We start from the raw sequence: 27,854 nt of genomic DNA, 5'->3' as shown, positions 1-27,854 counted from the left end.
AACTTTTAAATTGTTTCAAGTTGCTGGCTGGAAAATAGTACAACTATTTTCTACTATGCTTAGGCCTTTGATAACAAGAGATTTAACTAGGGCTGGTAATACATTGCCCTCTGCTGGACAAAGCATCAACAAAGAAATGAGTCTCTTACAGACTGTCTCTGAGTTAAAATTTAACTGTCGTTTCTTCTTTCCAGTTTCTCTACCAGATATTTCTGGAGATATAAAACTCCAGAGAACTTACATTTCCTGGCTTCAATACTTTATTTGCAGATTTAGTAAAACAATACATTTTAGGCTGGTTTTGGATGGAGGAAAGGAAAGAAGAGACAACATGGCAATATTAGAAACTATGCCACGTATAGTGCAATTTGAGAAATATCTAAATACCAAGATTTCTTTAGAGTGATGCCTTAAGATGACTACTTCAAGTCTAAAATATCTCCATTCAAAGAGTATCAAGATGCAACCACCAACATAAGAGCTGATTTAGGCAAGGATCGTCAATGAATGCTAAAATTCATCGGGTGAAAGGGAAACACCATATTCACAGTCTCAAAATATGACCCTCGGATTACTTATCAATTACAAAGAGGAAGAAGTACCTTTACAATGGGGAGCTGGCAGAAATTAATAAATTTCCAGACTGAAAACTTGAAATAGGTATACAAGTGAGATACATTTTTGGTCACGATGGGGGAGGGATACTTTGTCACCTTATCCAAAACAATAAATTTGATTCTGGTAGCAGCTAAGAATATGGGCTCTGAAGTCAGACTACCTGGGTTCAAATCTAGGCCCCACAATATACCAATTACATTACCGTTTGCAAGCTATTTATCTTCTATGGACCTAAATCTTCTTTCCAGAAAATGATAGTAATAATAGTATCTATTTCAGCGATAATTTTTAAATTAAATGAGTTTATATAAAAGCACACCAGTGGCTGTAATTTATTATTACTACAAATTTTGTAAAAGGGATTCTCAGCAAAACTTGCTACTTCAGTACTTGGGGCTCTTAACAAGAGAAAATGAATATAGACACTAACAGGTACAAGAGGCAACACTTCATAAACCCAACTCTTCCTCATTTTCCCTTGCCATCTCTCTTTTTGTCTTTTGAAGGACAGGAAGTGACATGGAGCAGGGGACTTAACCTCAAGACAATGTTATCTAGCAATGCAAAAGAAGTGATTGGTAATGGCCAGGTATATACAATGCCTTTTAAATTCTCTAAACCCCATTGCAATTCAAGTGGTTGTTTCCAAGGGTATAGGTGTATGTGGTTTGTACCTATGGTGATATGATGGCCTAAATTATTTTTAGAATTCTATGCTCAAATGCTTTATTCCTTTATCTACTTTTGGCTTTTCTAAGAACCTGTAAAAAAAAAAAAGAAAAAAGAATGGTAGGTTCTGAAGCACGATATGAACAAAACTGACTGACTCAAGGATGTTGAAATTCAAAACTCGGCTGTCCTCACAAATTTTTTTTGGCCTCATCTAACCCAACGCTCAAGTTTCTTCCCTTCCCTAAGCCTGATAATTTCCCATCTATTTTCCTGCCACCTCTGAGGTCATTCCAATTCTTATGACTGCCACTGCCACTGCTACAGTGTTTCTGTGGTGTGCATTTCTAGAAGACAATGTCTATCCAGTGCATTTAAGCCTGTATGAAAAGACAAAAGCCAAAGGCGAAGTATGGTGAAACTCTGATTAGCAGGTCCATTTATGTTTTGTCATTAGACCTTTTTTAAACAAAGCTAATCACTTTTCTGTACTATAAATTTCCAAACTTTGGACTGTAATTTCTGCTGTTTTTAATAGTTCTTGAGGGAAATACTTCTGTGGTTTGCTGAGAAACCCACTCTTAGGAGCAAGTAGAGGTTCTTCTTCACACCCTGAGTATGGGTGGTAGGGCCATGATTACAGCTGCTCACAGTAGGTGGTTAGGGCCTGAGAGCAGTACTACTGAAGATAGGACTGTGGCCCGACACCACATCCTGAAGAGAGCAGCGGGCTCAGCGAACCTTGAACAAAGCACAACTTCAAGTACCAGATCTGTGCTTCAATCCTCCTAAAAACAACCACTGGCTTGGGTACGCACTGAACTGGATAAAAGCTTCCACTGTACCTTCCCACCCAACCTCCGCCCTTTGGAGAAATAATTATCTTTTGAATGTGCTGTTCTAGTGTGGACTATAGAAGGTATGTCTTCCCTTCCTGCATACCAGCCTCCCAGTGCCCTGAGCTCATGATTGGTCAGAAACAGTACTTAAAAGTCCAACTGTAGCCATTTTAGTTACTAGCTTGGATAGCCTAAAATAACTGTTTAGTTGAAGCACAAAGGTTCTGAGCTGTCCTGTGTCCTCTGGGTTCTGGCTATGAGGGAAATCAATAAGGGACGCTAATCCTAACCCCAGTAATCCACGTGACTTAGAAAAGCTCTCATGCACCCCTGCGGTATACAGCTAACCATGGAGTGTCAAAAAAATTACCACGTGCCTGCCCTTTGAAACATTCTTACTGAACCACTCCAAAAGAATTCTGGGGCTGGAGTAAAAAACAAAGTTGATATTCACACAATTATCTCAAAAGCAGGAAACTTAGCACAAGGCAGGACTTATATTTTGGGGAACTACTCTTAACACCTCAAGGAGTAAATCGTAAGGGTCAGAGGAGAACACTTAGGAGATCAGTATTTGACAGATATTATAGGAAATAATTAGAACTGTTAGGCAAGAGCATTTGGACTTGGACAACAAAAGCAGAACTTTGAAGAGGAGAAGGATGGGAAAGATGAATGAGAATCAAAGAAAACTATTGGTGACTCGAATGAGAAAAGTCCAAAGAGCGACTTTTACAGAAAAGTTGCTATTCTTGAAAAATTTGCCTGACAAGTTATATTTATGTTAATCTAGAATTCTCTGACATTTAAGCTTTTCTACCAATTTCAACAATATTTCCTAGTATTTTAGAAAATATAAATAAAAATTTCATTATATTTCAATCAAAGAACTCCAAATCACTTAAATCATAAAGAATTTATACTGATATCAATGGGATAAATATTAGCTTAACGAAGTCCAAAGTTTTCAAGATAGGAAAAAATTGGGCTTGATTTCTTCCAGTCAATTCTGCTACTTGAGAGCCTCGATCAGGAAACCCTGATCTGATGAAGTTAAAATAATTCAAATACTTGATCCCAGTTTACTTATCATAAGTATCATAAGATACCCTTATTGACTCTTGAGAAAAATCAATAATTTCTGCTTTCTAAGGCAGAGGGTGAGGTTGAAAAAAACGACATGTGCTTTAAAGTTAACTTACGAGTTATGTTACCGTGGGCATGCTACTTAACTTCCTTGAGATTCAGTTTCCTCATACGTAAAATGGGACCACCACTACCCATCACTAGGGTTCTTATATGTAAAAAGTCTTGCCCAGGACCAGCACAGAATTGTTGCTCACCATGAGTTCTCTTCTCTTTCCTTCCAGTTCCTTCTGATTTACTGTTTTCAGCCTTTTCTAACTCAAAGAGCATTTAAAGTCTGTACCACACATCATGTATTAAACTGAATTCTTGGCTTGCTTATGGAATCTCTCAAATATCCAGAGACCCTAAGTTAGCTTGTGGCTAATATAATTCTTCTGTGACTACCACACACTAGAAACATAGTAGAAACGCCAATAAATATTTGTTAAATGAATTGTACTGCTTAAGAAAAATAGAAAGCACTAAAAGTCAAAATAGGGGAAGAAATGGCAAAAATTACACTTATTCAGGCATTCTTGCCTGATAAACTATCAGTTGTCTGACAATCATTTTAAGCAGCACTTCCAACTCTCAGTTCAATGGTTGACATCTGTGGTAGCCAGCTTCCAAGATGGCTACCAACGCTCATCACCTCCTGATATCTACCCCTCCCATATTGGCTCTGTGTGACCAACAGAATATTGCAAAGGTGACAGTGTTGACTTCAGACGCTATATATTTTTTAAAGAGGCACTGCAGCTATACGGACTTGTTCTCTTGAATCACTTGCTTTGGAGGGAACCTGCCACCATGCTGTGAGGACAGAAGGCTGTGTGACCTTGGGCAACTTATCTGACCTTTCTGAGGTTCAGTTTTCCCCACCTTTAAAATGAAGATATTTATTTTATAGTATTTATTTCACAGGGTATTGTGAAGATTAAATAAGACGTGCATGTAAAGCACACAGCAGGATGCCTGACACATAATAAGCTTTCATTAAATGCCACTAATACTGGTGGTGGTAGCCTTGCATGACATTTGGTCCTGTCCAAAATAGAGATATTTGGTTCACACCAACCCATCTACCTAACCCTATGTGCCAAGACCAGCTAGGCTGCTGAGGCTAGAAGGGTTATTACTTGCAATACAGCCACAACACAATTATTGGACCAATAAAACATGATAGTATTTTTTAATGTATTCATCCTATAAACCCAAAGTATAAATAAACATTATAGGCTGTTTGAATCCAGGGATGTTTCCTAAGTGTGGACGTTTTTGACAGGACCAAATATCAAGTACCATTTGGTGTGGACCAAATATGCTCATGGATGTTTGGATAGGACCAAATGTCTCCTTATCAGCGGTGGTGGTGGTAGAAACTGCGGTAGCAGCAATTGGATGTGAAATGTGAAGGAAAGAATGGAACCAAGGATAATTCCTAAGTTTTTGGCTTGAATAACTAAAGAAGTGATGGTATCATTTAGTGAGTTTGGGGACTATGGAGGAAAAGTTGTGGAGAACAAGGACATTCTTTTTTTGGACCAAACGTGCTTAAGCCTCAAAAAGGTAGTATTAAAATCACCTTTCAATCACTTATAAATGGCATTCTTTTCTTCTCTAAATTACTTCAAACTGGTTTTTTTCGGTTCTAAGTAATTCCTTAGAACCAAAAAATTGTTGAAGTAAAAATGAAGTAAAAATTGTTGAAGTAAAAATGATACAAATTCCAGAGGCCAAATTACTCTGCCATTGTGGCCATATAATCTGGGTGAATTGCTATTCTTAATTAAATGATGGCAAGCATGGCAAAGATGAGCAGAAGCAGAACAAAATCCAGACACTAAGGTAGTTCTCAATTTTGTTTTACAGACAAATATTAGCAGACATTAGGGAGAATTTACGCAACAAACGTGAAATAAGGTAAGCCCTGGGAAATGGCAAAGTCCTTGTATTAATTTTAAATGTAGATTTACTGATAACTTAGATTTGACGAGATTAGATTTCTGTTCCCATTCTCAGACTCCCACTGGTTTAACTTCCAAGAAAGGGTAGTGCATGACGCAGGTCTGGCTCCCCAGCTGCATACACTTGACTTTCATTTAGTGACTAGTTCAGACTCGTTAAACAATTCTACATGTGAAACTGGTTTCACAGTTCATTATATCATAACTATTCATTTTATCGGAAGCATATTTGGTCTTCAGATTCTAGTACTTTCCAGGATTCCCCAAATTCATTATGAAAAGCTCTAAACCAATGTTAAATCTGAATGGAGGCAGCACAAGGCAATTCGAAGTCGGATTGGTTAGTTCTTAGTAACGAAGTTGGGACCCAAACCCCTGGGTGCAGTCTGTACTTACAGTGTGCTGTGCTGGGCTTCACTTCTTTGTCCTTAAAACAAAGGGTTTATACCCATAGGTGATCATGAAGTTCTATTCTAGCTCTATGGTATTTGATTCCAGTAAGCTGCTGTAGGTAAGAAAACTTTTGAGTTTTGTTGATAAAGTTGCATTGCGAGTAAGCCATCCACAAATGACTTTACAGACAAGTTTTTACCAACATTTTATTGGGTCAATACAGAGTGGTTCCCTCTATCACTGTGTTTATAAACTAGCCATGGGGATTAAACCTCTAAACTTAACTTCAGTCAAGCATGCTATAAAGCTAACTGAGCTGTAACCAGTTCATGAAATAATCACAAGGAAGTATATATATGGTCAACCAACTTCCTCCCACAACAGAAATAGAGAAATGAGTTGTTTTGAGGAGGCATTGCTACATTTACCATAACTATTGAGCTTCTTTATACTGTTTAATTTCCTTTTTTTTTTAAACCACTGTCGTTGGTGTCATGCAAGAATCTGTTCACACTGACAAACACTGAAGGATACTGGAAGAGAATTTTCAGTCTGAAGTTTAGCATCACTGGCTTGAATAACCAGGCCTTGATTGGCATAAACTACTTGTACAGGTAAGACTGATCACTTACTGTTAGCTTAAAATTGAACTCTGTATAATTCTAACAGAACTAAAATGTTTAAATTTTGATCATTAAGAAAATCAGCATACTAATGTAGATAATCGTTATCAACTGAAGTTAAAGTTGTAGAACTATTTTCATTTGTCAGATTTTCAGAGACACAATGTGTGCATGAGTGACTCAAGACAGACACTGCTGAGGAAAATGCAGACTTGTAGACATTTTCTGGAGAGCAATTCTGCATATGTAGCTTTTGATTTTTATTTGATTTCTTAAGCTTTACAGTATTTCCCAAATTTTAGAAAAGAATTATCTAGTGGTTTGATCATTTAAAGTTTATTTTTAAAGGAGAGGTTCATAGAAGATCCAAGTTTGATGTTTGGGAAGCTAAAGATGTGAATTAGTTGTTTGTGTTCCAATGAAGCTCCTATAGTCTCAATGCCATCTGTCTGATAATGGTAGAATCTGTGAAAGTCTTTTTACCTCCCTTCTGTTCTGAAGCATTTGCTAATGTGAAAGAGAAAAGCAAGGCAATGGTAATGGGTAATAGGAGATTACGAGCTGTTGTATGAGGTGGTCTAGTTAAGAAAAGGAATATTATCTGTTAATACAGAAGCACTATCACCTTTACAGATTTTCGTATGCAATGTATTATCTACATAAGGCAGGGGCTAGTATTTTCTTTAATATCATCATAAAAGGAAGCTCTATTCGTTATGGAAAATAAAAGTCTACTTTGACCAGGTAAATTTTTCTTAAGAAATAAACTGGCTAATTTCACTTTCTAGTTGACTGATTTAAAAATCAGTCAAGTTACAGATTAGGTTTTTATACATTTACAACTGGATATACACTAACTACAACCAAATTCCAATTTGCCAGACTGTGGATTCAGATACACTCACTGTGAAGCATTTGGACTATTTTCTCAATAAAAATTGCAAAGAAATAAAATACAGTGATAAAGACACTGGTAGACACTAACTAAGAGTCTTGGTATTTGAACCTAGAGACACTGCACAGCTCTCAAACTTTCAAGTCTTTGGGTGGGTATTGTTTGGTTTAAAAAATTATTTCAAACATGTAATAGGGATTTTTTTTCAAATACACTATTTCTATAACCCAAGATGCAAAAATATAACCATGATTCTGAGGAGGGGTAGAGAGTGAAATAGCCCTGAAGGGCTGGGGGCATATAAGAATTTCAGAAGGCAGTTTATGGTAAAAATTTTGTGTTTATCAAAAGAGAGAATATGATTTAAAAAATAAGACTGAGAATTCCCACTCTAGATTATAAAAGAGTGAAGAATGCACTACCTAGAAAGTTACAGTGAAAAACACAGAGTGTGGCACATTCTGAATAGAGCTCATGCTTCTTATTTGACCAGAATCCAATAACTTTTATTATTCCCACCTGAAAGAAATGAGGAAATGAGAACAATAAGAAGGAAAAGGAGTTTTCATGTGACTCTCCAACACTTCATGTGTACCTTTTGAAGAAAGATTTAAAAATAAGACATAAAAAAGCAAAAACCACACCTGCATTTATGCTGTGATTAAAATAGCTTCTGAAAAACATATTCTCTGAAAAAGCAAGATACTCAATTACACAAAAAGACACATGAAGGCGCTCTAACCAACAAGCACAGCAACTACAGTTTTGACATAGAATTTTAAAGTAAATTTTTAATTGAAATATGATAGTTTAGCATTAAGTAATTGCAATATGAAATTACTGATGCCCTTTGGGAAAGACCCTGGGATTTTGTTGTTTATACTTGGTTTACTACAATTTCATTCTGTTCAATTCAGGATCTTGCCTGAATATTTGTTTGTGTAGAATTAAGTTTACTTCTTTTTTTAAAAAAACTTTTATTTATTTTAAGTGTGTTTTTCCAGGACCCATCAGCTCCAAGTCAAGTAGTTGTTTCAATCTAGCTGTGGAGGGCGCAGCTCACAGCGGCTTATGCGGGGATCAAACCGGCAACCCTGCTAAGAGTACTGCGCTATAACCAACTGAGCTAACCGGCCGCCACCGAATTAAGTTTACTTCAGAAATATGAAGAGACACTCTTCTAATAGTATTAGATTATGGAGACATGCTTTAACCTACCCATGAAAAGACACCATTTTGAAAAGCATTTATGTACAATTAAGGTGATAATAAAAAATCAGTCTTCTCTCTATTAATGAGGCCACAAAATGCTTTTGCAACACTTTCCTTTGGCCAGTATGTACTGCTTACATGTGCCTTATTTTTGAAAAAATTTCCTTCCTAAGTAAAAGTCAATTGTCATTTACAAATTGCTTTACAATCTATATAAGAACTATCAATTCCTCTAGCATAAACTGAGAAATCTCAGGCATTTAACTGTTTGTATCAAATTTTGTTTTTTAGACAAAGGTACTATCCACGATAATCAACTTCTTGCTTTTATTTCAACCGGACAATCGTGATTAGAAAAGGTGAGACGGCATCTATACTTTCCATCCAACACATTTATGTTCCTATTTTGTTTCATTCAATGCTTATAAAACAACAACACACCATTCAGCTTAAATACCATCTATAATTTTAATATTAAATATCTGTAATTCTGTTCTAGCTCCTGTGACAAAACTCAAGAAAATCTGATATAAATGAACAACAACTCAACGTGTATTCAACCATCCATGATCTCTTCCATGGCTTTACCAATCACTTACATCTTCCTTTGTATCATTGGTCTCTTCGGAAATTCTCTCTCTCAATGGGTATTTTTAACAAAAATAGGTAAGAAAACTTCAACTCACATCTACCTAGCACATCTTGTGACTGCAAACTTACTTGTGTGCAGTGCTATGCCTTTCATGGGTGTCTATTTCCTGAAAGGTTTTCAATGGGAATATCGATCAACACAATGCAGAGTGGTCAATTTTTTGGGAACTCTATCCATGCATATAAGTATGTTTGTCAGCCTCTTAATTCTAAGTTGGATTGCCATAAGCCGCTATGCTACCTTAATGAAAAAGGATTCCACACAAGAGACCACTTCGTGGTACGAGAAAATATTTTATGGCCATTTACTGAAAAAATTCCGCCAGCCCAACTTTGCTAGAAAACTATGTGTTTACATATGGGGAGTTGTACTAGGAGTAATTATTCCAGTTATTATATACTACTCAGTTGTAGAGGCTACGGAAGGAGAAGAGATCCTGTGTTATAACCGGAAGATGGAACTAGGAGCCATGATCTCTCAGATTGCAGGTCTCATTGGAACCACATTTATTGGATTTTCATTTCTGGTCGTACTAACATCATACTACTCTTTTGTCAGCCATCTGAAAAAAATAAGGACCTGTACATCCATTATGGAGAAAGATTTGACTTACAGTTCTGTGAAAAGGCATCTTTTGGTCATTCAGATTCTACTAATAGTTTGCTTCCTTCCATATAGCATTTTTAAACCGATTTTTTATGTTCTACACCAAAGACAGGATTGCAAACAATTGAATTATTTAATCGAAATAAAAAACATCCTCACCTGTCTTGCATCAGCCAGAAGTAGCACAGACCCCATTATATTTCTTTTCTTAGATAAAACGTTCAAGAAGACACTATATAATCTCTTTTCAAAATCTGATTCACCGCATATACAGCCCTATGGTTGACTTCTGAATGGAAAACACCACCAAATAGAAAAGTATTCATATGACTTTATTGGGGACACTAAACTACATGATCAACAGATCATAGCTTGGTTGATAATAGGCACCCAGAAAACCTCTTTGGTTTTTAAAAATAAACAAACAAACAAATAAATAATCATAAAACTCACTTTACAGTTCCACCTATACTGAAAGTTGAGATGGCAAAGACTTTCAGAGGAAAAAGTCAAGCATATTAAAAGGATTTCACTGCATATGAAACCAACTGACCATTTCCTATTTAAACTCAACTGTGGATGCTTCTATTCAGAACACAATATTTCACAACTGAGGATAAACAAGCAAATGGTTTATGACTTTTCTGCTGTGTAATAGTTAGAACACAAGAGCTCACCTATGGATAGTGTTTTGTTGATAACTTTAAAAATAAGTAAAAAAAAAAAGCGAATAAGAAATTTCTTCACTTAAGTCCTATCTAAATGTATGACACACTGTAAAAATCCAACGTTTTATAAATAATTTATTTGGTATTATCTGGCTCATGTTACTAGGCGAAGCAATATTCATTGATTTTAGCATTTATTAAGCAGATGTTATTTATAAATATGCTTAAATATTTGGATTAGGCTTTGTCAAAGTAAAAAGCTAATACAATGTCATTACATGCCAATCTCCATTACATTTTGTATATCTTCCTCTGCGTTCAATATAATGTTATTAATGACAAACAGTACCTGGCATGTACATATGTTCAATTAATTTTTGTGAAATAAACGAATGAATGATAAGGCAGTTTAAAAGTATCATTGTTGAGAGACTGGTCTCTGGAGTTATTATTAGAATCCCTTGATTCAATACTAGCTCCACCTCTTATTTAGCTGGACAATCATAGGCAACTTACCCTCTTTAAGTGTTAATTTTTTCATTTGTAGAATGGAAAAATACTACATAATTCATAGGTACTGTTATTAAATCAGATCATGTTATTATTATGAGTAGCTATCATTTACTAAGCACTTGCTATGTGCCAGGAACTCTACTTACATGCTTTACCTGTATTATTTTAATTATCACCACCCTAAAGTACGCCAATTTAGTGATGAAAAACTGAAGTGCATAGTTAAGTAAGTTACCCAGATTTTCCCTAATACCTAAGTAAATATTTAAAAAGTAAGCATTTCTTAATGATCACTTCTTTCTTCTATGTAATCTTGTCAGTAAGACAAAGGATGGTGACTATATTCTGAATTATATACACTATAATTAAACAAAATGTGTGTTTTATCTTCCCAAAGAGACCATCAGCATCTTTGGAGCTACAATCTGTTTTCCATTTCTACTCCCACGGTATTTGCATTCTCTGCTCAGATAAGAACCAAACAAAAACAGTTGAATAAAATTGAAGTTGAATAAACATTAACTGTAACCTGCTACTTGGTTAGAGACCACTTAAAAACTCATTTATTCTCTACATGGTAATTTCTTCAGTGCTCAAAAAGAAGTTTCAAGTAAGTTCACACAGTACTTACTTCCAAGCCTTTAATCTCTGAGCATGTTTTGTTCCTGAATTAAAAATGTAGAAACAATTCACTGTACAGATTCCCCAAGAGCCATGTGTTTAAAATCACTAGAGGTTTTTCCAACACATCTGCATAATTTTAATTTTAAAAGAATAGAAAACAGTTTTCTATTTTTTACTTCCATGCTTAACTGAGAGAAGAAAATGTTCAGAGAAAAGTCTGAAAAAAAACACATGCTGGCTTCAAATATTTACCATGTACACCTATTCTTTTATAGTAGCAATCTGATTTCTGGCTGATTGATTTGCTGAAACAAAGGCAGACCCAGCAACTCCAGGTGACTCCCTGAGCGCTGGCTGTAAACAGAGGTGTCCAATCTTGTAATTTCATAGACATGATAATCACAGAATAACTCAAAGTTGACCAGGAGAGTTCCTGAGACATCAGTTATACCAGTAGTTTTACCAGTGCTTTTATTCTTACGCAAGTTTTAAAACCAAAATTCATTAGACTAAGAGGAGCTGAGAAGATGATCAGTAGTTTTCATTTAACATATGCTATATTGCATTAAATCTCACCGCATTTAGGATTATATATATATATATATATATAAACTTCTAAAGATTATTAGTTAAAAAACATCACTTTACATTGCTACTACTTTTAAATAAAAGATATTGTCAGTTTCCTGCATTTAGAAAAGAAACAGAGTTATGCAATTTCTCTTTAAGTTACTCATTCTGACAGAAAACTTGCATTTTAATTCTCTGTACTGAGCTTATTAAACTTACCATCTTTAGCTTTACACCACAGATGCTTTCCTGAACAGGTGATTGTAAATCATGTTGAATTTTTTTTAAACTTTTTATTTGAAATTTTTTAAAAAATTTATTGGGGTGATAATTGTTAGTAAAATTACATAGATTTCAGGTGTACAATTCTGTATTACATCATCTATAAATCCCATTGTGATGTTGAATTTTTTGATGTTTAATGTCACTTAAATATTTTACATGAAATATCACTTGCCATATTTACCCTAACTTTAAAGTGTGGATTTCAGAAAAGCAATGTTTTTAATGTGTTTGTGAGTTATAGTCAAATACAGTTTCAGAAAAACAAAATTTTTATTTAGAGCAACAAGATTATTCCTCCTCCTCCTCCCACCACCCCCCTCCTCTTCCTCCTCCTTCTTATTCTTCTCTCTCTCTCTCTCTCTCATTCTCTCTCTCTCTCTCTCTCTCTCTCTCTCTCTCTCCCCCCCCCTTCTTCTCCTTCTTCTTCTTTTTTACTTTTAGTTGGTTCTATTATGTTTTAAATTCTCTACAAACAGTGCACCTAGGTGGACTACTTCTACCATTCCCACCTTGCATACGCCATCACCCCAAGCCCACATGCCCTTCCAGCTACTGCCTCCTTTCTCTACCTCCTTTCACAGTAAACCCTCTTTCCTTAGTTTAATAGTGAGACTAACAAGAGTATTTGTGAAAATGCATAAGGTATAAAGAGGAACAATATAGGAACCCTCGTGTGCCCAATACCTAGCTTAAGAAACAGGACCGTACGTGGTCAGACAATTAAGTTCACGAACTCATCCTAGAAAAGTGCTACATACCTGAATATCACTATGGTCACCTTCGAAGTACTCCCCTTGGGAAGCTATGCACTGACACCAGTGCCTAGTCCACCCTTCAAAGCAATTTTGGAACTCTTTTTCTGGAATGGCCGTCAGAGCTGTCATCATACTACACTTGATGTCCTGAATGTCATCAAACTGTATTCCTTTCAATATTTCCTTTATCTTCGGGTAAAGAAAGAAGTCATTGGGGGCCAGATCAGGTGAGGAGGGAGGGTGTTCCAATACAGTTATTTGTTTGCTGGCTAAAAACTCCCTCACAGACAATGCAGTGTGAGCTGGTGCATTGTCGTGATGCAAGAGCCATGAATTGTTGGCGAAAAGTTCAGGTCATCTTAACTTCTTCATACAACCTTTTCAGCACTTCCAAATAGTAAACTTGGTTAACTCTTTATCCAGTTGGTACAAATTCATAATGAATAATCCCTCTGATATCAAAACAAGGTTAGCAACATTGTTGCAACAAGTTCGTGTACTTAGTTGTCAGACCTCGTATGTCAACTTTGAAGCCCTCTATGAACCCTCCCAGGTCCCATCCCTGGCCCACCCTCTCTCAGACTGTGTTTCCCTGAAAATAAGACTGAGCCGGACAATCAGCTCTCATGAGTCTTTTGGAGCAAAAATTAATATAAGACCTGATCTTATTTTACTATAATATAAGACTGGGTCTTTAATATAGAATAGAATAGAAGAGAACAGAATAGAACAGAATAGAATAGAATACTGGGTCTTATATAATACAATATGAGACCGGGTCTTATATTAATTTTTGCTCCAAAAGACGCATTAGAGCTGATTGTCCGGTTAGGACTTATTTTTGGGGAAACATGATAGGCAGTCACGCCCCTTAATTTTTGTTCATTTATCATTCTCTTGCTGTTCTTTAATGTTGTACTACATGCTTGTGGCCCTAAACATGACATTGTTTAGTTTGCATGTTTTCAAACCTCATGCAATTGAGTTATTTTGTGTATATCCTTCTGTCCTCTGCCTTTTCCCCCTCAATGTGATGTTCCCAAGATTGTCCAGACTGCGCATATTACAGTTCCTTCTTTTTCACTGCTGTGTAGCATTGTCATGAATAAAACACAATTTATGGATTCATTCTTCTGCTGGTGAAATTTGGGTGGTTTCTAGTTTTCGGTTTTTTGCTATTGTAACAGTGCTGCTTGTACAAGGCCAGTCTTCTGGTGCTCATGGGCCAGAACCCTCTAAGATATACACCCTGGAGTGGATTTGTGGGTCACAGGTGTTCATTTCTTTAACTCTATTCCATAATATGAAAAGAGGCTTTGGCAATTTTGACTCCTATCAGCATAAAGTTCCCTTTGTTCCACATTATTGTCAATAGTTGATATTGTCATTGCCTAGAATTTAAAAAAAAATTTTGGCACTCATATATGAATGATATAATGGCCAAGTACAGGAGTCTGAGGTCATTGCCCTTCTTCCCCCCGAGTAGAATCTCAAACATTTTCAGATCGAAAGGGCACACCAAGTTTCAGGCAGGATTAGCCTGGCAAAATTCCTCAATTCCAAGGAAAACTTTTTTAAAGCTTTCAAAATTCCAGACAGAGAAAAAACAAGCTAACTTACTAAGAGAATCTAGACTAAAATCAGACTTCTCATTTGCCACCCAGAAACTCAGAAGACAGGGGAATAACGTAATCAGCACAACAACCCTGTAAGTCAGTGTTATTCTTACACTCACTTTACAGCTGAGGAACAGAAAGGTTAGGTAAGTTCTTTAAGGTTACAAATCTAGTAACTAACTTATGATTCAGACTTGCACTGTCGGACTCCAGAATACACACTTTTTAAGTACTATACTTCCCTTTCACTCAAACTAAACAGCAAACAGAAATTCTAAAGCCAGTGTCATTAAATAATGACCAAGAGAGGGTGCCTCATTTCATCACTGTTATTCAACACTGCTCTAGCTAATGCAATTGGAAAGAAAAATGAACAAAAAGACAATTTAAATACATGAAAAGAAATGATGAAATTGTCTTTTTTTGCAGGTTATATAATTACGTATTTAGAAAATTCAAGTAATTCAATAAAGACAAAAAAAGCTATGGTGGCTGGATGCTAGATAAATAAGCAACAACAAAATAGCTTTTCTTTATATTAGCAATAAACAGAAATGGAAATATTTGAAGTATTTCACTGACAATAGCATCAAAAAGAATATTTAGGAATAAATTTAACAAAACCACAAAATTTGTACTCTGAAACCTACAAAACATGGTTGAAAGAAATTAAAGAATATCTAAATAAATGGAAAGATATCCCATCTTCATAGATTATAAAATTTAGTATTGTTAAGATGGCATATTCCCCCAAATTATCTACAGATTCAATGCAATTCCTATCAAAATCCAAGATGACTTCTTTGGAGAAATTGCCAAGATGATTTAAAAATTCATATGAAATTTCATGGGGCTCAGAATGGTCAAAAGAATTTGAAGAAGAGAAGTAAAGTTTGAAGACTCACATTCCTGATTTCAAAACTTACTAAAAAACAACAGTAATGAAGACTGTGTGGTATGGGCATAAGAATAGAAGTGTAAATCAGTGGAATAGAATTGAGAGTCCAGAAATAAATTCATATGTCTATAGTAAACTTATTTTTGACAAAGGTGCCAAGACTATTCAATGGGTAAAGAACAGTCTTTTCAACAAATGGTGTTGGGACAACTGTATAGTCACATGCAAAAGAATGAAGTTGGACCCTTACTTCACACCATATACAAAACTTAACTCAAAATAGACCAAAGAATTAAACTAAATTAAACCAAAGCTATAACACTGTTAGAAAACACAAGGGTAAATATTTATGACCTCAGTTTTGGCAATGGCTTCTTAGATATGACACCAAAAGCATGAGCAACAAAATAATAGATAAACTGGGCTTCATCAAAATTAAAAACTTTTGTGTTTCAAAGGACATTCTTAATAAAATGAAAAGACAGCCCATAGCATGGGAGGTAATATTTTAAAATCATATATTAGATAAAGTACTTGTATTTAGAATACATAAAGAACTGATATAACTCAGTAATAAAAAGACAACCCAGTTTAAAAATGGGCAAAGGACTTGAATAGCTATTTCTCCAAAGAAGACATACAAATGGCCAATAAGCAGCTGAAAAGATGCACAATATGCAAATCAAAACCACAATGAGACGTTCCTTCACATTCATTAGGATGGATAGATTAAAAAGTCAAGTAATAGCAAGTAATGATGAGGATATACATAGCTGGTAGAAATGTAAAGTGGTGCAGCCATGTTTAAAAACATTTCTGGCAGTTCCTTAAATGATTAACCCCTGAGTTAACATATGACCCAGCAATTCTACTCCTAAGCATTTGCCCAAGATGAATGAAAACATTTGTCTACACAAAAATTTATATAGAGTTGTTTATTTACATGGATGTTTACTGCATCATTATTCACAATAGTCAAAAGGTGGACACAATCCAAATGTTCATTAACTGATGAATGGATGAACAAAATGTGTTCTATCCATACAATGGAATATTAATTGGCCACAAAATGAATGAAGTACTGACACATGCTATAACACGGGCAACTTGCAAATATTACGCTAAGTCAAAGAAGCTACACAAAAGACCACATATTTATATTATTCCATTTACATGAAGTGCCCAGAATAGGAAAAATCTATAGAGACAAAAAATAGATTAGTGGTTACTTAGTGCTGAGCAGGAAGGGCAATAAAGGGGTGAATGGTGAGGGGTGAACTATAGCTCAACAGTATTGGGTTTCTTTGAGGTGATGTAATGTTTTGAAATTGACTGTGATGATGATTGTACGTATCTGTGAATATTCTAAAAAGCCATTGAAACATATGCTTTAAATAGTTTAATTGTATGGTATGCAAATTATATCACAATAAAAATGTTTTTGTGTTTGTTTTTGTATATTTAAGTTTTTATTAAAAATATAGCTAACATACAATATTATATTAGTTTCAGGGATACACCATAGTTATTCAAGATTTATATACCTAAACAAGTGATCACCATGATAAGTCCAGCAACCATCTGACACCATACTATGCCATCACAATATTATCGACTGTATTCCCCAGGCTGTAGACAACATTCCCGTGATTTATTTGTTTTATATCTGGCAATTTGGATCAGTTATTGCCCTTCACCTTCCCCCACCTTTACATTTTTCAGTTATAGTTGACATTCATTATTATTTTATATTAATTTCAGGTGTACAACATAGTGGTTAGACATTCATATAATTTAAGAAGTGATCCTCTGCGTCCTATTTGGGAGACCACCTCAGGGATACTGTGGATGCCTGATCATGGCATTGTACACCAGAAGCTAAACATTAATGAATACCAACTATAATTTTATATATATAATGTGATGGCTCGGTGTGAGGGATAGTGGATGGGGGGAGGGGGGTTCACAGTGTGAGGGATATAAATGATGAACGTCTAAGTATTACCTTGTCTTGTACACCTAAAACCAATAAATTAAAAAAAATATATAAAAAAAGAAGTGATCCCCCTGACTAGTCTAGTACCCACCTGACACTATGCATAATTATTACAATATTGTTGACTATATTCCCTATGCTTTACTTTGCAACCCCATGACTTTTGTAATTACCAATTGTACTTCTTAATCCCTTCACCTTTTTGACCCTGTCCCCAGCCCCCTACCATAACAAGATTATATCTTAAAACAGGCATGACAAATGTTTATTTCCGCTTTTATCCTTTCCATATACATACCTCTCATTAAGGCAGCATTCAAACTATTAATTAGGAACATAAACCATTAAGGATAGGCTACTCAACCTGGAAGTGAGTTTCTACTCCCTGGGTAGAAGAGGAGGATGTCAATTCTGTTCTGGTTTGGTAAGGACTCCTGTAGTCTATCCCTGACCTTCTTGCAGTGTGTAGGGTGGAGTTGTTATGAAAAGATGTGGGAAGACAAGCTGAAAGGAAACCTTGCTTGGCAAACCACAAGGGGAGGGAGCATAGAGCAACACTGGTCATTTGCCAAGCATTTCAATTGTGCAGCCTAATGCCATGGACCTTCCTCTGACGGCCCCCAAATTCCAACTGAATTGACATCAGTGGGAAGAGTTACTGCAGCTAGAAAGGTCTTACACCTGACAGAAAAAAATTGCTTTGGCTATATCTTGCTACTCCTGGCTCAGAAGGAGAGGAGCAGTGAAAGGATTCACGTCTACTAAGCAACTCCTTTTTCTTTTGAAATCAAGGAGTTGATTTTTCTTTTTTTGCAGGGTGGGGTGAGAGAAGAGAAGCACAGCAGTTAGAAATACAAGATAAAATTAAGATGATCTTATAATTCATGAGATTTTTCTAAGTACAATTATTACAACCCCACATTCAAGCTGAACATGCACATTATGCTCAACAACCTTACAAAGGTAATGCAGATTAACCAGTACGCTTCTTATCATAAAGAACAAAATAAATTTTCAGTTTAATGAGAATTTCAATATCTTTATACAACACCAGGGACTTTTAGGAGCTGTGGTAAGAAATGTAAAAGAAACATCATCAACCAAGAGCAACAGAGGAAGAAATACTGTAAGAAATCCACAATACCATGGCAACTAGTATGATGATGAAAGCCTGTTTATAATCGAGTCTGGCCTGAAGCAGGTGAAAGAAGAACTGAGATCAGAAAGGGACCAGAGAGCAGCCAGGCGTGTTCATGGGTTAGTGAGGAAAACCATTTAAAGGAAGCTCACACAGAAACAATGGGCGGAAACTTCTGGCTGAGTGTCTGTGTGACTAGGGTTTTTGCCCAGTTCTGAGAACTAAAAACTGAGCCCCCAAAACTCCTGGACACAGGCTCCACTCAAAATAGAAAGTGACTGTGTGTAGCAGTTTGCAGAGAAGCTGCATAACTTCAACTTCAGTTTTTAAAATTGTACATCCGTAGGTCAGAGGCACAGAAAGGTCTAAGGATTGCTTGTCTGTCTACGCCTAGGTGACGCATTGTGAGGCTGTCTCCAGGAGTTCGGAGACACAAGAGAACTCCACCAACTCTCAGTGCTTAACAGAGCCAATGAGGCAGGCAAGGAGCCAGGAGTTGCATTTATCTTGACAACTGTATTATTTCTTTCTAAAGTACTTTTTACTTTAAGAGGTGAGAGGAAAAAAAAGACAAAAATACTGAAATATAATGAAAGTTTTCACATCCTTTAACAAGAAAAAGAGGAATAAAAGGGAAGAAGGTGACAGGAAAAATAGGAATTTGCATGCATGCCTTAATGAATGCCAGTAGGGAGGCAAAGCATGAGAAAGATAACATTGTGTTATGACAGTGGGTCTTAACTATGGGCGACTTTTGTGCCCCAGGGGCCATTTGTCAATGTCTGGAGACATTTCTGATTGCCACAATTGGGGGGAAATGCTATTGGCATCTAGTTGGTACAGACTAGGTAGAGGCAAAAATACAAAGGACAGCCTCCCACAACAAAGTCCTCAAGCCTAAAATATCATTAGCTGTTGGGAGACCCTGTACTATGATAACACACTTCCCCAAATTTCAAAGGATTACACAATTACTATTTGTTTTTTTTTTTTCCAATTTCATGTGAAAATGCTTCTTCAAAGCAAGCCGTTCCATTACAGGTTATGTGGCATCATATACTCAAATCTAACTTGATATAACAAAAAGATTTTAGACTCAATTATTATGATTTCAAAAAGAAATGCCTACTAAATAAAGAAAAAAGTATTATTAACCAATATAATGCTAGGACCATTGGGAAACCTAATGCTTTTGGATCAATGCCAAGAATTATGAAAGAGAGCCAGGGAAGGAGGGAGAGGAAGAGGAGGGAGGGAGAAAATATGAAAATATTCTTGGCTAGATGGAACAGGTAATCAAATAATCTACTTTTTTCCTAAAAGGAATGAAACATTGCAATGCTTTTCTATCTTCTGTACTAAGTATAATGGAAGAAAATTTGACATTTAACTACAGAAACCAAAACTTACTTACATTCAAGTCATTGACTACATATCTGAATGTGAAGAAAAGCTAACAGGCTGCTTTATTAGCAGAAATATTAACAACATCTCAAGTGAAATTTTAAATTATTAGTCACGTGAAATGTATTGTTACTGAAGTTTTATAATGACCACTACATTGGAAATCCCCTATAACAAGGTCCTAAATGAAATTACTTTGGGTTAACTAAGTTACCAAAATTATATTAGCAAATCCTGTTGACACAACCTTCAAAATACATCCGGAATCTACTTTTTTGCCACCTCCACTGCTACCACTCTGTTCCATCTCTTGTTTTCCTGCATCTGCCCTTGAGCCCCTATTCAGTGTATTACCAACAAAACAATTTACACTTGACCTTTGAACAACATGGGTTTGAACTGCGTGGGTCCATTTACATAGAGAACGTTTTCAATAAATACAGTGGGCCCTTCCATACCCACGGGTTTTGCATCTGCAGATTCAACCAACTGCGGATCGTAAACAGTATTTTCACTTTCCCAACTGGAGTTTCCCAACTACAGATTGAAAACACTGTTTTTAATCCATGATTGGTTGAATCCTCACCCGTGAAGAGTCGATTGTAAAGTTATACTAGGATTTTTGACTGTGCTGGGGGTGGGTGGGTGGGGTCGGCGTCCCTAACCCCACAGGCCAGTTATGTTCCTGCCTTAGCACTTCTACACTGGCTGTTCCTTTTAGCCAGAAGACTCTTCCTTTTGTATCAGTTAGCGCACTCTCTCTTCTCCTTCTAGTTCTTACTCAGATGTCATCTTCACAATGTGGCCTGCTTTGATCATCACCCTATTTAAAATTGCAACCCCTTCTCTTGCAGTCCCTATTCCTTTGACCACTCTATTTTTTTCTGTAGTCCTTTTCACCCTCTAACCTACTATATAGTTGATTTATTTATGTTCATTGATTAGTGTCTGTCTCCCTGAACTACACAAGTCAGCTCAAGGGGGCAGTGATTTTGTCTGTTTTGTTCACTGATGTAGCTCCAGTTCCTAGAATAGTGTCTTACACACAGTAGGCAGTCAGTATGGTAGGGTAGATAGATAGATAGAAATGAGCAGGAGAAGGAGAAATTTAGCCCCATTAGAAAGCCCTTTGCTGCAGCTCCTACGTGGGTCAAGACGCCTGGCAGCTGCCCAGCAGGACTCCAGTCTTACACATACTTCTAAACCAAAGAGATGTGTTGTTGAAAGTCAGAGAAGGGGGAACCCATCCTGTTTGTCACCAAAACTTCACTAGCCCAACAGAATTCCAGACTTTATTTCACACACCTCTAAGGGATGTGTTTATATATCCCCCCAAATCAAGGGGATGTGTTTACCCAAGCCCCTAAATCAAAGAAATGCATTAGAAGAGAGGACATCCTGCTTATCAACACTTCCTGTTAGTCACTAATACCTCACCAGCCCAACAGGATTCCAGGTTCTTCACAGACCTCTAAGGGATGTGTTTACATATTCCCCCAAATTAAGCGAATGTGTTTACCCAGCTCTTGAATCAAAGGGATATATTTACTCATGCTCCCAAATCAAAGAAATGCATTGCTAAATGCCAGAGGACCAGGCACCTCAGGGAGAGAGAGATAAAAGAAAGGAGAGTGGGGAGGCAATAAAAGCCTTCATTCAATGTAAGGCAGGGCTGCTTTCCTCTCTTGGGTCTGCCCACTCCAAGTCTGGAAGTGTACTTTCTTTTACTAATAAACTCCTACTGTTCATGCTGTATAAAATTCTGTGTCTTGATTGAATTCTTTCCTTCAAGAAGATGAACAGCCAAAGTGGGTAACAAATACATACTGTTTGGATGAATGTCTTAAGAAAAATACTCCTAAATTAAAAATTACCAAGTAGCTAAATGTGAGCATTCCACCTACCCATGCAAAAAGTATAAATTTCAGGTACCAAAATGTAAAGAATTCCATTAATGTGTGCTCTGTGTTGAGTCCACTTGCCAAATGAACAATAATGCCTTTTCTAGTGGTTTCTCTGTATTAATTTATAGTTTGAGAATTATTTCTCTCTCCCCTTCCTCAGCATGTTTCTGGCTGCTTCCTCAAAATTATTTGGCATGTGCCTTAGAGACAACAAACTAACTGAATAAACTCCAATGCAAAACTGATCTTGAGCACTGTTCCTTTTGCTTGAAATGTCCTCTTGTCTCCATGTAACTCTCACATGACTTGAGACCAGGCTCAAACATGGCCTCTTCCATGAAGTTTCCCCGACTTTGTCTTTTAATGATATTTCCCACCTTCCACTTTGGACAATAATCATTCGTTTTGCCTGTGACGGTGGCCACAACCAAATTTTACCATCCCTGTGCACATATGCTGCTCCTGTAACCAAAGGTGCAATCTATTTTTTCTCCTTTTGCGTCTAGGCTAGGCTTGTGACCTTTTGACTAACAGAATGCAGAGGACACAGTACCAATCCAAGCCTATGCTTCAAGAGATCTGGCAACTTTCATTTTTGCTCTTTTGGAGAAAGAGAGAGACAAGAAACAGGACAGAGACAGGGAGGGGCAGAAACAGTGAGAGAAAGATAAGGGGGGAGAGAGAGAGAGAGAGAGAGACAGACAGAGAGTGACAGGGCGAGAGAAAGACGGAGGGGGGGAGAGAGGGAGAGGTAGGAGGAGGAAAGGGGAAGAGAGGGAGAAAAGCAAGGGAGAGATAGAGATAGAGCGAGAGACCATGAATGAAAGATTATGAAAAGGCCCCAGATAGCTCCCAGCTGTTCTAGTCACTTCAGCTGAGATATCAGAAAAATGAATGGAGCCTTCATGGATACTAGCCATGTCATCTCAGCCAACAGCCTCTGAAACAGAACTGAGCAGGCCGCATCAAGCTCTGCCCAAACTGCGCAATTGTGAGCAAATAAATGGTGATGGTTGTTTGAAGCGACTGAATTTTGGGGTGTGTTGATCTGAAGCAGTAGTTAACAGATACACTGCCTCATATCTCCCTACTGAGACCATAATAGCTTTAGGGCTCCAAGCACAGTATTCTACATGAAGTAGGCACTCAAATATTTGAATAAATCAATCAGAAGATATATAAGAAGGTGAAGTCAAATATAGCTACTTTGGGATTTTATTTGGCTTTGGATTGTCATATCAAATAGCCTAGCTATTCAAAAAGCCGAATATATTATTGAAAGAATTACAATAGACTAGATTGTCAATCATTATTTATTACGTGATATTGATATAATCAGCTTTCAAGAACAGATTCAAAATAAAATGGACTCTTGAGCAAAGGCGTTTTTAACACAATGCTATTACATGAACGGAGAATGTTTCACCCATTTTAAGTTTTCAAATGGTATTTTTGTCTTGTATACATTTGTAAAATATATAAGGAAATATGTTTTACTCTGTCCATATGCACTTTCTTCTATTAATTTAATGCAAAAGAATAACATGCTACTATCATTGGCAATTCCCCCCTTTTATCTTTTCATACTTCTTATTCTCTTTGTTTGCATAACTGAAGAACGCTGTTTAAATAAAAGTGCTAGGTATGTTCAGTGTTGATTGTTGATAACAATAGCATTATTTTCCTATCATCATATTTGAAAAGCATGAATAAGATATTTTACAACTAATTTTATTTTGTACATTTCTCATTGGATTTTTTTCATTTGGTATTATAACTTGTCACTAGGCTGTCTTGGAATTGCTTGTACTTTTCCTCAGCTTTTAACCGTAAGAATTTCAGTTAAAATTTCCCAAACATTACAGAGAATTTAACTAAACTCTACTTGATTTTCTTAACCATTAAAATACATAGAAAAAGCCAGGTCTTTGATAATACGTCTTGAGGGAAGCACCACGTCTGTGGACGCTGCAGGTGAGAGAGGCCAGTGACAAAATATCAGAGTGTGAAAGGGGACAACAGGGCCAGAGAGACCTCAGGGGCTCTTAGTGATTCGAGGTCTTGGAAGGGGTTGGGGATCAGCAAGAAGACCCACTGGTTTCTTTTCTTGCATGTCTCCATGTTTTGCCTGACACTGTTAGGAGTCAGGGACTGACAGTTCTCATGGACTTAATACTGGGATCAAACAGGAAGAAAGACTGAATAATGGTAATATTCCTATTTCTAAGGGTATAAACTGTATTACACCTATAATTATGATTTCAGACTATTTTTAAAAACTATTTGCAAAAAAATAAAACGCTAACTATTCTACATCGCAACATTACAAAAATATGTGTATGATGAACTTTTACTATATCAGCCAAATTCTTACCACCCTCCCAATTAACTTAGCATAGGATATTATTTGGTTTTTCCTATTTGTTGGATTTTTCATTGCTCTCTCTCACACAACACACGTCAAAAGAAGAATAACAGAATTTTAGAATGCATGCATATTTTAATAAAAATAAGGAAACTGAAATTATAAAAGTGCTGCTTTAAGAATTAGTATAGTGACTCCCCAAATATAAAGCAGTTATATAAAATTTTATTTGTAAGTAAAATTTAAGATGCTCTCCCTAAGATTATAGAAAATTTTTTGATTAATATCATAAGTTTCAACTGTTAAAGTTAGTGATAAAAATGACTTACCTTCACATCCCTGTGAATTATGTTATTATCATGACAATAGCGTAGAGCTTCCAGTATCTGTCTCATGTAATGACTGTAGAAAAACAAAAGAAATCTAAAGCTGTAAAAAAAACTTTTAGTTTTCAAACTTACTACACAGTTGTATATAAGAACTACTTTGCATATAATTGATGATTTGTAACTCCTATCTTCATATTCGCTGCCCGTGGACACTTTTTCTTTCTTTCAGTCTCAGTCCGTCTCGGCACACTCCATCACCTGGTTCCCAGGACTCAGATTGCGCAGTGGTCACGTCATCATCGACCAGGGCTCACAGTTACAGCGGCAGAGACCGTCCTAAACCTCTTTCATCTCTAGCCTAACTGGTTTCCCCTCATCTCCCTGCCCCGGGTCCCCCGGCCCCACTTCGCCTGACACGTTGTCATAATCCTCTCAGGCTCCAGGCACACGGTGCTGCCAGCCATGGGGCCCAATCATATAAGGAAAATACTGCGGGCTCATCCGGAGGCTGTATCAGGGACCCGGGGGCACCCCTGCCCTGCGATCCCCGCTATGCCCCTCGCACGCCAACCTCCCCGCCCCCACTAAGGGCCTGCTCCCAGACACAAACCGTCCAGCGGCTTAGGCCTCTGCCCCTGGTCTACGTAGCTGCACAGCCGCCCACCACCTGGAGCTGACACTTTTCATTTGAGTAGACAAGATAGGTGGAATGTGAGGCTTAAGAATGAAAAGTTGGCAGACTCATATGTTCATGAGCTTCATGAAGAAATCTTTCTAAGATATCTATAAGTCAAAAGAATTTCACACAGTTTATAAGAAAAATAGCTCTGCAAACTAAAAATTCAAGCTTAAAACATGAAAAAACCCAATTCTCTGACACTCAGTTAATACCACTTATGTACTTATGCTGGATTGCTATTAACTGAACAGTAGTCAGAGATACACCAAGGTTTCTGACTATCGCTTTATCTGCCAGCAGAGGCTGGCTTTCTGCCTTATGTCCATTTAGCCCCAAGGAGGAACAAGAAGGGAGAACCCCCTCTGCCTACAATTTCTTTTTTGCAACATAATCAAGTTTTAGTTGGGACATCCCTGAACAAAGCAGACTTTGTACTGGGCCTAAGTTCTAGGAAATCAGACTCCTCACGTGGCCGGCAAGGCTTCCTACTGGGTCCAGTAAGAATTAGCATTTTGAATAACAATCTTTAAAAAGTGGGTCCACTAGCACCAGGATGTGACAAGAGTAGTTTATTTAGTATTCCTTCAGAACTTTGACTTTCTTCCCTCAACTCTAAATTCTTCTTCTGTAATCCTGCTATTTCTTTCTGACTTTTTCATCTTCCAAATCAAAGACGAAATGCAACAAATTCACATTTGTTGTTTCTGCCATTTTACTGCCTTCTTCCTCTGCATTTTACTGCCTTCATATCTTTCTCTTTTTTCCTATTATCCCTCTTCCTTTCTCATTTCCCCCTTTTCTTTCCCCAACCATCTATGACATAGAAATGCAATATACTTAACATTATTTATTGCATAGTATTTATTGAATTTTGTTTTGTCTTTCCAGATCTTATGTACAACACACTTTAAAATAAAAACAAAATGATTTAATAGTACCTATAAATGGCCTTGTGCTTGTGCTTGTGACTCACGATAAAAAAAAATTTTTCCCCATTCCTGCTTTACAATTAAAAGACATTTCCATCAAATTCCCTCTTTGGTATGTTACTATCTAACCAAACTCAATATGAATGTCCCTCTAATTACCATATACATTATTTCATGCATTACTATTGACCAGAAGTTTCCATTTTTAAAAGGTAGGAAAACAAACAAACAAACAAACAAAGAAAGAAACCCAGACTTTGTTCCTGTACTTATTGTCTCCTCACAACTGGGCTCTCTCAACCGAGAGTTAGGTTCACGCAGCCCTTAGATATAGATATTCCATTTTTCTTACTTTGCAAATGCACAAAGAAGGGGTTGTGGTCACAGTGGGCCACTGAAGCCTGTAATTAAGTTTCTGTTTGAGTTAGGGGTTCTTAATTTGCTGGTGTGACCAGTTCCTGGTTCACATCAGTCTTTGGAGGATCTGTGACCCCCTGAAATGTCAGAAACAACAAATGTGAAAGTGCTTTGTACACTCTAAACCAGGGGTGTCCAAACTTTTTTCAACGTTTTTTACCAAGGGCCATATGCGGTAAAATACACAAACAGCCGGGCCACTCACTTGAGGTGAAGTACGTATTGCCTCACCTGGTTTATTTAAGTAAACTAAATATATTTTTGGAATTTGCTGCGGGCCAATTAACAATGGATTGAGGACCGCAGTTGGCCCATGGGCCGCAGTTTTGACACCCCTGCTCTAAACCATGCTATAAAAGTTAAGTCATTACTATTACAATTTTATTATTATTGTTACACTTAGTCGAAGATTTAGGAACAATCTGTGTGTGCACCTAGATGTGAACACTGTAGTAGGTAAGTTTAAACTAAGAAATGTAGGCACAGCTTACACCTTCAGTATGAACTACTTTGGATACATGGTATTAAGATGGCTGCTTATATCTTTAGCCTAAAGAAAATTCCTATCTCAAAGCCTCATTAAAAAACTACTCACTGAATGAACATTTTAAAATCTGAATATCAGAGTATTCAATTATATGATCCAAATATACATACACATCAGAATTTCTGGGGTGTGTGTGCGGGGGGGGGGGCGGTATAGAATTGTTTTCTCCCCAGATATAACCAATTTAAACTGATCTTTCTCTACCCTGCCAGTCGTGACCCTTGGAGGCTATGCACGTGAATAGTGTGCAAACAAGCAGAATAATGAGAGCACCAAAATCCACCCAGAGGTAGATTAGCAATATATTTTTGTCTCCATCTTCCCTAAGGATCAGTAATGATGAAAACTCTGTGGAAGGAAAGAGCTGGCAAGCAATCCACTCACTTCCTTTGTAAGGAGGCAGTTCAGGGGTGGTGGAAGAAAAGAAGGGAGGTGACACAATATACTTTCTTTGTGAACCCTGGGTAAAATGATTAATGCTCTTTGCTAGGCAGAAGAGACCTTACCTCTGAAATGCCCTTAACAGAATGTTTCTGGCTAAGGATTACCTGTGATCAACAGAACCCAGGATCTTTGAGGCATGGATGGCCTTGTGGAGGATGTCATGTAAGCTCC

The 27,854-nt window shown here is 36.9% G+C and overlaps 2 protein-coding genes across 16 annotated transcripts in view; one reads left to right on the top strand and one right to left on the bottom strand.

The window, feature by feature from the left end:
• The window catches only part of CASK (calcium/calmodulin dependent serine protein kinase), a 416,202-nt gene that overhangs the window by 188,176 nt on the left and 200,172 nt on the right, over positions 1–27,854 (bottom strand). For all 15 annotated transcript variants that reach the window (XM_081041785.1, XM_081041786.1, XM_081041780.1 and 12 more), the window contains exon 5: positions 24,668–24,740. In XM_081041785.1, coding sequence (XP_080897911.1) covers positions 24,668–24,740 — 73 coding nt within the window. The remainder of the gene's footprint in view (positions 1–24,667; positions 24,741–27,854) is intronic.
• On the top strand, positions 8,878–9,888 carry GPR82 (G protein-coupled receptor 82; the record flags this gene model as incomplete). Its single annotated transcript, XM_081042325.1, has 1 exon — positions 8,878–9,888. The coding sequence occupies one exon, from the start codon at positions 8,878–8,880 to the stop codon at positions 9,886–9,888; it is 1,011 nt and encodes a 336-aa protein (XP_080898451.1).

The sequence above is a fragment of the Rhinolophus hipposideros genome, assembly GCF_964194185.1.
Source record: "Rhinolophus hipposideros genome assembly, chromosome: X".
In the NCBI taxonomy this organism is placed as follows: domain Eukaryota; kingdom Metazoa; phylum Chordata; class Mammalia; order Chiroptera; family Rhinolophidae; genus Rhinolophus; species Rhinolophus hipposideros.
The sequence above is the reverse complement of the archived record's forward strand: the minus strand, read 5'-3'. Positions and strand labels throughout refer to the sequence as shown.